The 10,226-nt window shown below is 39.9% G+C and overlaps 1 protein-coding gene across 1 annotated transcript; it reads right to left on the bottom strand.

Moving 5' to 3' along the window:
* Nucleotides 1–3,431: 3,431 nt before the first annotated feature.
* On the bottom strand, nucleotides 3,432–9,888 carry CCKAR (cholecystokinin A receptor). Its single transcript, XM_008949857.1, has 5 exons — nucleotides 9,609–9,888; nucleotides 8,600–8,851; nucleotides 6,303–6,564; nucleotides 4,584–4,711; nucleotides 3,432–3,958 (listed from the first exon to the last, which is right to left on the bottom strand). The coding sequence occupies exons 1-5, from the start codon at nucleotides 9,727–9,729 to the stop codon at nucleotides 3,432–3,434; spliced, it is 1,290 nt and encodes a 429-aa protein (XP_008948105.1). The 5' UTR covers nucleotides 9,730–9,888.
* Between the last annotated feature and the right edge of the window lie 338 nt (nucleotides 9,889–10,226).

The following is a 10,226-nucleotide window of genomic DNA, read 5'->3' as shown; positions in this document are numbered from 1 at the left end:
AAAACTCGTGGGCTGAGATAAAGATCATTTATTAGGCAAAGCAAAAGCCACATGCACAAGCAAAGCAAAATAAGGAATTAATTCACCACTTCCCATTGGCAGGCATCTCCAGGACAGCAGGGATCCATTACAAGTATTTGGGAAGATAAACACCATCACTCCAAATGTCCCCCGCTTCCTCCTTCCCTCAGCTTTATATGCTGAGCATGACATCATGTGGTATGCAATATCCCTTTGGTCAGTTTGGGTCAGCTCTGTCCCCTCCTAACTTCTTGCACACCTCCAGCCTACTCGCTGGTGGGCTGGTGTGAGGAGCAGAAAAGGCATTGACTCTGTAAGCACTACTCAGCAAGAGCAAAAACATCCCTGTGTTATCCACAGTTTCCAGCACAAATCCAAAACATAGCCACATAGCAGCACTATGCAGAAGATTAACTCTACCCTAGCCAAAGCCAGCACAGCAGCATAGACCTGAAATTAATTGATCCACCATTTATCTGCTACCTCTGGGACACAGTTTGCCCTTAAGTACTGCCATTGTAGAAGTGGAGCTTTAGGGTAAGATTTCTCTCTGAAGCCCCTATAAACTAATGTTAAAATAAGAAGACTTCATGGGCTTTTTTATCTTGATACATTTATTCAACCATATTTGTTGTTCAAGATACATTCCCACTAACAGCAGTATCTGAATTAAAGCTTCTTGGAGGATTCCATGCCTCTTTAGCAACAAAAGGGCAACATTTGGAGCCAGGCATGACTTCAGCAATGCACAGATCAAAGAAAATGGCATTAAGATGCATACAACTTGCAGAAAGGCTGAAATTTACTGTTATGAGACCAGAGAAGAAGACAAAATGACTGGATTGCAATATTGCATTTTAAAAACTTAATTCCTACTCCTTGCTGGAATTTGGCTTAAGGCTTATGACTTTGGAAGCTTGGTCAAAGAGGTAACGCGTTGTTTTAAAAAGGTAGTGGGTGATGGAGGGGAAGAGTGACACATGCACAGAGGAGCCTTAAACAGAGGAAACCTGTCTGTTCTGGTACATTTCTAACCTTTCCCTAATAGCCACCTGAACACCACTCCACCACGATCTTCTTCTCCTGCCTCCCTCACTTCATCACCTCAAAATTGTGCTCCCTGACAGTTATGAGTGGGGAATCAATCAGAGACTCAGCTCCTTTCAGCCACAGGTACTGGAGGCCACGGAGGGCAGTGATCTGATTAAGGCATTGTTGAAAATAGCTTTTGCCTTTCATCTGAAACCACTATCCTTGGACCAAAGCAGTGGGAGCAGTAAAAATGGTGCACATACTGCTACGTGGGCTCAAAGGTACCAGAGAATCTGTATTTAAAAAAAGGATTTGCCTTTCAAAGTGCATACAGAGCTGTGAAGTAGGCTGTCTTGCTATGCAGTGCATAGTCAGCAATATTCACATCCAGTATATTATAAAAATGTGATTTCATTTTTTTAAGCTATGTCCTATAATAAAGCCAGACTTCCAAACGGTATAAAATACTTCAGAAACTTTTTTTTTTTCCTGTTCTCCCTGTTCCATATAAATTCAAAAGCATCTACATTTGTTTCTTTAGTTTCAACAGGCAGGGCAGGTTTGTAGAGAGTCTCATCCTACATCCTTAAGTGAAGTAAGATTTTCATTACATTGTTATTAATTAAATCCCATAATTCAATTTAGTGGGTATTTGCAAAAGGTCAGATCGATGTCAGCAGTCTCAGCAGCATTCCAGGAACAGTGCTACTTTATTAACGTGGCAGGCAAAACATTGTTTCTATGGATTGTGCATAAATAGTGCTTAGATTTTTTTTTTTTTTAATTTCCTGTCTGTGGAGAAGCTGGATGCAAAAAAAAATAATAGCCCAAGCTGTGTGCTAAGTTACATGGGTAAACATTCCAAGCAATAACCGAGTGCACAACATGACTCTGAGTACCTGGAACTCAAACTGTATTTCCAATTTATGGTCATTCTGTAAAGAGATCAGATTTTCCTGATTAAAAACCTTGTGAGAGTTTATATTTAATATCCACATCTACATTCCATGCTGTACTCAAATTTAATCTCTATCTAATAGCAAATGTTTTTAAATTATATTGATTCAGCTAGAAGACAGAAGCATCTCCAAGAGGATATTTTCACAAAACAAAATAAACTATAGAACTTCTGCTGAGCTGCACAGAGCAAAGGGCATGACCTGAGCACCTGCACTCACCTGTGCTCTGCGCAGGAGAAGAGACCATAAAACACTTCTTTGGTCCATAAAACACCAACACTACATCATTCAAAGGTTTGGGCTTCTTTCTCTCTTGAGTTTGTTTAGAAATACAGTTAGTTGTAAGAAAAGAGTCATTCCAAAGTTTAGAAAAACTCTGTTTTCTGACAAAGTCTTTTAGCCTTTGCTCATTGTGTCTGCTCTTTCTGCCTTTCTATAGCCCATGGCTTCCATTTGCATACGGGCAGTACCATGCCAGGAGTGTCTATGAATGTTTTTGTGAAATGTATGACTACTGTGGGCATCGTCCTACAGCTTCTGTCCTGCATCTTTTGTAAAATCACCTCTTTGCCTTCATCCCAAGTGCTTCCCAGTGTGAGAATTTTCATGTGAGCCTTTGAGGCTCACCTAAGAGACTTTCACTTGTACATATGGGTGCTTGCAGCTGCACAGAAGAAAGTCACTTCTTTGTGCTTGTTCTATGGAATTTATTTAAAAAAAAAAATACATTAAATTATGTTAATTTAGGTTATTGCACCAGTGAAGAATGCACTCCATTCACAAAGTCACTAATATTTATTTTCACTTTATTTAAAAAAAAAAAAAAAAAAAAGGATGAAATTATTTTAGGGCATTATTCTCACATAGATGAGTCCATTGTGCCCACCCCACAATTCTTCTCTTAATTGACTGTGACACCAAAATGATCTCAACACGTATTAGCTCAGCTAGAATAATGTGAAAAAATTCTACAAATGTAACTGAAAAATTTGGTTATGAGGCATAGATATTGAAGTGAAGGCTGCAATACATGTATTCATGTTTGAGGAGAATCTATTAGAATCTTGTAAATTTTAAGATACTCAGAACTGCAGTCAAAAACTGAATGAAACTGTTGATGTAAAGGACACTAATTTTTACAGGAGAATTTATGACAGAGCATCCTCTAAGGCTTTTTGTAAAGTCCCTTATCTTCAAAGAGCCCTCTTCCTCCTTTGTACTTTTGAAGGGAAAGTGATATAAAGCTCAGACAGTGATTGCACCCATTTCCCATAAAATTCTCACTGTGTTTACTGTCAGCTGAAGTGTTTCATTACCTTGGGACTAAATCACGTTCACCTGATGCCACAGTCATTTTCCAAGACCAGACGACAAACACTTGACTTTCTGTAGGCCACTCGTTGCCTCTTCTGCTGCAGCTCAGGGGGGTGCGCACACGTTCATGTGTGTGTAGGAACATTTGGAGAGCGAAGCCCCTGTTGTCTTCCCTTCCTCTTCATCAGCAGCCTCTCCCCGTATCGCAGGGGGGGGTTGCTTTGCACAGCAGGTGAAAGTGGCTAGAAAACCCGTGCGGAAACGCTTGTTCATGAAGCAGTATATGATGGGGTTCACGCAGGCAGAAGTGTAGGACAGCAGGTGGATGAAGGAGATAGGAGCCCCTGAGAGACGCTGGTCCGCCGACGCGGTGTCAAAGGCGCGCCAGGCGTTGACGCTGAAGATGGGAGTCCAGCAGAGGAAAAACAAAATCACTATCACCATCAACATGCGGATGACGAGTTTCTTGGCCATTAGGTTGGCAGAAGAGCTGCTGCTTCTCACCCTGTCTATTTTGCTATGGCTAGTAGCCGAGAGCTGTTGCAATGGCATTTTCCTTTTTCTTTTGTTTTTGGTGAGGTAGCATCCATCTCCATCCTCATATCTGGAACTGCTGGTACTTATTTTTATTTCTGTACATATAAATTAGTGATTAAAGAGTTGGCACAATATCTTTGAACAGTGATCCAGAATAAAAACGAAGCATGGAGTCTAAGTCTAGCTAAAGAACATAATTCGTGGCTTAAAAACTGCTGCAAAGAAAACTCTGGACTGCTTCTGACTCAGTCGTGTATCAGTTGTTCTCTGTCTGCTATCTCCCAATATTCCCATTTCTCAACTGTATACAAATTCATGCAGAAGATGTAAGGACACTGTTTGCTCAAGGTTCCACTTAAGATAGCTTTCAAAATTGTATGCTTCTGTTTTAATTTGACCATTTTATTGTGATATTTATTGACAGAAATGGTCCTCATCCATGGCCAGAAAAATAATCTTCATATTTCTATAATAAGCAAATTAGAAATTTAGTGTATCCTGCCCAGAGTCTTTGTGAAAAAGTCATAGGTGAGGAATTATTTGCTAGTGAATAATGGAATAATTTCAATTAACAAATGCATCTGGCAGGTTCACAACCATAAGTGACCATAGTGCTATTTTTTTCAAATAGAAAATTTTCATTTTAGCAGCCAAGGTCACTGCTTGTATCTTCAACATTAAAAAAAAACCAAAAAACCAGAAGCCTAAATGTATTATTACCTTGTGAAGATTTTCTCTGACTGGCATCAAATTTTATTCCTCTATAGAGTTCCAAAGAAATTAGGCCATATGCAATCATCATTATAATCCCAGGTATAAGAAAGAGTATGAGTAGCAGGAAAGTGTACCTAAAGAATCAAAAGACAAACTGAGACCAGCGAATAGCACAAACCCAGAAAAACGCTTTTTTCTCCAGGGAAGTATTTGGGGGGACAGGATTTCAATTTTTTTTCTGAATTTTTTTCATGCCAATATAAAGCATCATTTTGACAGCTCTTGAAATCAGAAGCTTGCCACCTCTTCTACTCCTTCCCCCAGAAAAGTACTGTAGGAACAAGACCGTTGTGACACAGAATATCTGTCACCCCATCTCTGTGGGCCCAGAGGAGATGGGCACTGCTGTAGTGGGTAGAGGGGGCAGAAGGTCTCTCTGCCCACCAGTGGGGCTCCCTCTTGTAAGCAGGTGAGTGTCAGATGCCCTGTAGCTTCAGATGATCTAAAAATTGCCTTGCAGAAGCCAAATGAGGAGCTACTGATTCTCAAAGGAGCCCCTGGATCTGGCAGTCACCACTTCCCTGGGGTCTGACTTGCCCAGGGTTGTACTGCATGTGGGCAGGGACAGAGCATCCATGACCTGGGCTGTCACCCCTGGGGCTATGCAGTCCCCACGGAAGGGTCCCAGGGCTGGCAACCCCTTTGCTCTCACTTGGTTGCACATCTGTTACTCTTCTGGGCAGCTTCTCTAGTGTGATTACAAGTTGGGGAAATAATTTATTTTAAATGCATTCATGAGCCTATGCTGCTTCTGCTCCCTGGGACTTTGGTACAAACTCACTGACACACCTGGGAAGCTGCACTGACACCATGAAGAAGAGAATTTCACCCTACACCCTCCCTCCTCGCCTGTACTCATACTGCCAAGCACCTGACACTGCTTGGGAGCATTAATACAATTCTACTATGTTTGGGGCTACACCATACTGAAGCGGAGCACACTTTAATCTTGTTCCCAGTTCCAGCTGACCTTCTGTATCCAAAAAAACCTTAGATCTTCTCAGTGCCAGTAAAAGCATTTAGTCACCATGCAAGGACATAACGTCTAAGTAATATTGCTGCTTGCTAGTGCTACTATTTACTTACTCTGCTTGGGTGTGTAGGACTTGGAGCACTATCTCTCCCCTCATCTCTCTGCCTGTATGTATACTCCAAGTGATCAAAAGGGTTCAGTTCTCCAGAAGGGCATTTGCAACCTCTCTAAGTTCTCATTTTCTACTTCTTTGTTTCAGAGGACCTTCAGTCAAACAAATTAACAGGAAAGGCAGCACACAGAGGGGTGTTTGTATGTGTCCGCGTTTCTCAAGGACTAATCAAGGATTTCTCTGAGAATATTTAAGTTTATGTATAAATGAGTGAAGGCAGAATTCCTATTTGAAGAGTGACAGATGCTTTCTTTACAGTGACAGTAGGGGCTTAGCAGACCATAGTGTGAGAATCATTGTCATGTTGGGTATCATTCCTATGACAAGGGAAAAGTCATACAAGTGTCAAAATGTAAGCAGCTTAAAAATGTGATTTTTTAAAAACTACTTAAATAAGCGTGAGAGAAGTGTAAATGTTTGCTGAAGGTTAATACTTGATTTTCAATAGACTTAATGCCACCATGAAATCCTGTTTTCCACCAGATAATTTTGCATTTGCTAACAGTCAGTTATGTCTCACCAAGACTGCTGGATGGCATCACTGGGCCAAAGGAGCCGACACATGTTTGCCGTGGTGTTGTTATACTTGGTAAAAGGTACCAGTTTGCTGTAAATTGGGTACGGCGACATGATAGTAAAGGACACACACCAGGTAGCAGCAATCACTTTCAAGGCATGAGATTTTGTTTGCCAGACCCTGGACTGCAGAGGTTTGCAAATGGCACTGTATCTCTCCAGAGATATGGCAACCAGGTTGAATGTAGATACGCTTACAGAGACACCTATACGTAAAATAAAGAAAAAGGTTATTTTCTTATTTCAAAGGTTCATGTTATTTTCAAATAGCCTTGCTAACTTTCTGTATGCACATAGACAATTAAAAATATAGCCAACTATTTAGAAGCTGAAATATTCATAAATATACTGATCAAGTCAGTTAAGAATGTGTAGGTAATGGGTCTGGGTCTTCAGACTGATATTGCTGCTCTGCACTTCTTTAACTCCAGAAAACCAAGAGAAAAGATTCATATTGTCAAACCATGAAACTCTGATAACAGGGAAAGAAGACACTTTTCCTCCTAGTTCTTTTCTTTGCTACTGCTTTGCTTTATCCACTCCACTAATTGCACTGAAATTCAAACAAGCATTTGAAATCAGTGGGATTATGCTGTTAATTGCTATTTTAATATAAAAGTTCGTAGTCCCTCTTCTAGAGTTTTAATTTTTTTAAGTGTCCTCCTTGACTGGTGATCTGGCTTTTCTTATTCAAGAGAGTTAAATACATTATTGCTTTTAAAATTAGGTGCTAATGGAGTTGCAAAGCAGAAGAAATTAAGTCATGGAGCAGAATCTTTGTCCTTAAAGTTCCCTTAATGTCTCCTGTTCAGATATTCTAAAATAGAACAGTAGTCTGTATTTCTGTCAGTGAGGCGCCCCAGCTTATCACTGCGAGTTTATAAATGTTTCTTCTTAACTGTCACAAATTTTTTTTGAGTGAATGAGCTTTCATTTAATCATCTTTCTGAATGTTCTAGTGTGGGTCAAAATACAAAATGCCGATGTCTTTACAGTTTGCTTTACACAATTCTTCTGTAATTTAAAATGTCTTCCTCCATCTTAAAAAGAAAAATTGAGCAAAGGTGATGCAATGGATGTTGGTGTCTGTTTGTCAGTTGAAGCCCATTAACCTGCTAATGGGAAATATCTACATTCTGACTTTTATAATAAAATACCTTCATAATGACAAACAATGTTCAAAAATATGTAAATGGATTTTTTAAATAAATTCATTTACACAGTGTGAAATAAGAGGAAGATGACAACACTTTAGTAGTGTTTTATGGTTTTTATGGCAGCAATTCATTATAATTGTTTAAACATGGCCTTTAGTTTCATTGGTTTTATCTACAAAAAGATGTTGATTTCCCATTCCCACACCTGGGGTGTGTACTTTCACATTACATCAAAGTTCTCAAGGGCAGGGGTTGAAAGGGAACCTAAGGTTTCTGTGATTAACAGAGGGTCTCCCAAGGTAGGAAAAACTTTATGTAATGTAATGTTCAACTCGTTTGGTTGGTTGTTTGTTTTTGTTTTGTTTTGTTTTGGTTTTTTTGTTAAGAAGCAAGCAAACACACAGGAAGTATTGGAAGCAAGACAAATTCATTTACATCAACATACATAATCCACGTGTTTGGAAACTCCTGGCTCCACAATCAAAGAAGGTATGGCAAAGGATATACAATGATGCTTCTTAAAGTCAGCCTCTAAAACATCTGTCTGTATTTGGTGGTCTTCTGGTGAGCTCTGGTCACACCTGGTCTGTTCTCAAAGAGTGCTTACTCTAACTTCCAGCTCTGCAGATGACACCTGCTTTGCCCTATTTTTTTCATGTATTTTTTTAATGTATTATTGCTATCAAAAATCTGTGGACAAGATCCGTCCTTAGTGAGGACTGTGCAACCCTGTCTTTTCTGATGGGTGATCTGAACATTGCTAATAACTCTATCAGTGGCAGGTAAGAAAGCACATGTTCTGGGTTCCTCACTAAAGCTGGATCATGCAACATACTTCTCACTTGACCTGATCCAGCAAAACACTTCTATATATCATTAAAATAAAGTGGGTGTCTTTGTGTTTTGCTGTATCAGACCAAGGAAACCAGAACCATGAAGACTTGCACTACAAAGTTGTTCCTTTGTGATTTTGGTAACTGTTCAATGGCAGAGGGAGACAATCAGCTTTTTTCTGGTCTTTAATGGCTTTCTCATCTATCTCGTTAGTCAGTCTTCAAAACAAGTATAAACTTCCAGGACTTACCCATGAAATAAGTGGCAGTTTTGCAAACAGCGCTACCAAAAATGAAATCTTTCAGCAGGTTGGGAATGAGGGTGAATGGCATGCAGAAAAGGCAAAGCATCAGGTCACTGACTGCTAGTGACAGCAGAAACGTGTTGGTGACTGTTCTCATCCGCTTGTTCCTTATCAGCACTGTAATTACAAGCGTATTCCCCAAAATGCTGAGCAGAAATATCAAACAATACAGCAGGATTCGAATTATCTGATGCAAATCTGAAAATTGTCACAAGGAAAAATCAGTTATGCTGTATGCGGCTCATGGACTAGCATTATATGTTTCATCCTTTAATCAAAAGGCAAAAAACTTCTGTATTCAGTTTTACTGAGGTTTATGTCTTTACACCAATGCAAAATCAGTCGAGTTCTGAAATCCTTAAACTTATTCTGATCTACCTGAATTGCATAACATTACAATACAGACCATGCAGTACGATGTACTTGGACAGCCAAATAAAGCTTCTTACAAGTGTGTTCTGCTCACAACACTTAGTGTGCACCGCTTGCTCACCAGAGGAGTTCCTCCTTTATGCAAAAGTAAGAACAACATATAAATCAAAAATATTTTAATATATGGACTTTTTGGCAGCCTTGGGATGCTGTAATTTCATATCTAATCACTTTCATACACAGTACAAGATCAGATAACTCCATTGTTATTGAGTCACTCGAAGAGTAAAAATCATGTTTCTCCAAGTCCTTAGCAGAGGTGTTCACATTTTGTGCCCAATAGTGCTACTGTTTTAGATTTCCATTATATCCCAATTTTGTTCTAGCTGCATTTTTAACCTGGAAAACCAGCACATACTGAATTCTTTCCTGCCTGTTTCCCATCCTAACATCAGCAATCTTTTGATATTGTAGTCCCTCCCAGAAAAAAAAAAAACCCTTGTGTAGCTGTCTCTTTTGATAGTATATCTACTTCCAGTTAGAACTAAAACTGCCAAGAAAAAATAATTTTTTCTCTACATACCTTTAGAAGGAAAAGGTGGATCATCCACACAGAAAAAAGTGCCATTTTCTAAGATGATGTTGCACAGGAAAGCAGTAATATTGGTATCGTTCCCTAGGAAGCTAGCATCAACTATTTCCATTCTTCAGTATCCACAGGTTAACTTCAATGAAGAAGAGGGTGGGATTCTAACTATCTGCCCATTCTTTCAGTAAACAAATACATTGCTGAATGAAATCTTCAGGAGGAATACAAGGGAGGCAGCTGTGCAAGGAAGCTCTTCCAAGCCTCTGTCAGGAGCACCTGGCATAGGGAGTCCTGCTCAGGCTGAACAAGGTCTGTTCCAGGAGCACACAGGCAGTTCAGGAAAGCGAAGCATGCGTGCACATCCAGGCTCACACGTATGCACGCACAGCCACACGCACACACAGCCCCTCCGGCACTTTTTTAGATCCACCCTCCTCTGTTACTGGACTACTGTTGGGATTATAAACAGGCTAGAAAAAGATTACAGCATTAACCCCTTGCAAGATTGCTTCTACTCACGACTCTGCAATATTTCTCAGGGGGAGTCTCTTATGCCATGGCAAATAAATCACAACCGAGGAGTGATGAGAATGATAAATCCATCTCTCAACC

This window comes from Merops nubicus, unplaced genomic scaffold (assembly GCF_000691845.1).
Source record: "Merops nubicus isolate BGI_N331 unplaced genomic scaffold, ASM69184v1 scaffold6271, whole genome shotgun sequence".
In the NCBI taxonomy this organism is placed as follows: Eukaryota; Metazoa; Chordata; class Aves; order Coraciiformes; family Meropidae; genus Merops; species Merops nubicus.
This window is presented reverse-complemented; position numbering and strand designations above follow the sequence as displayed.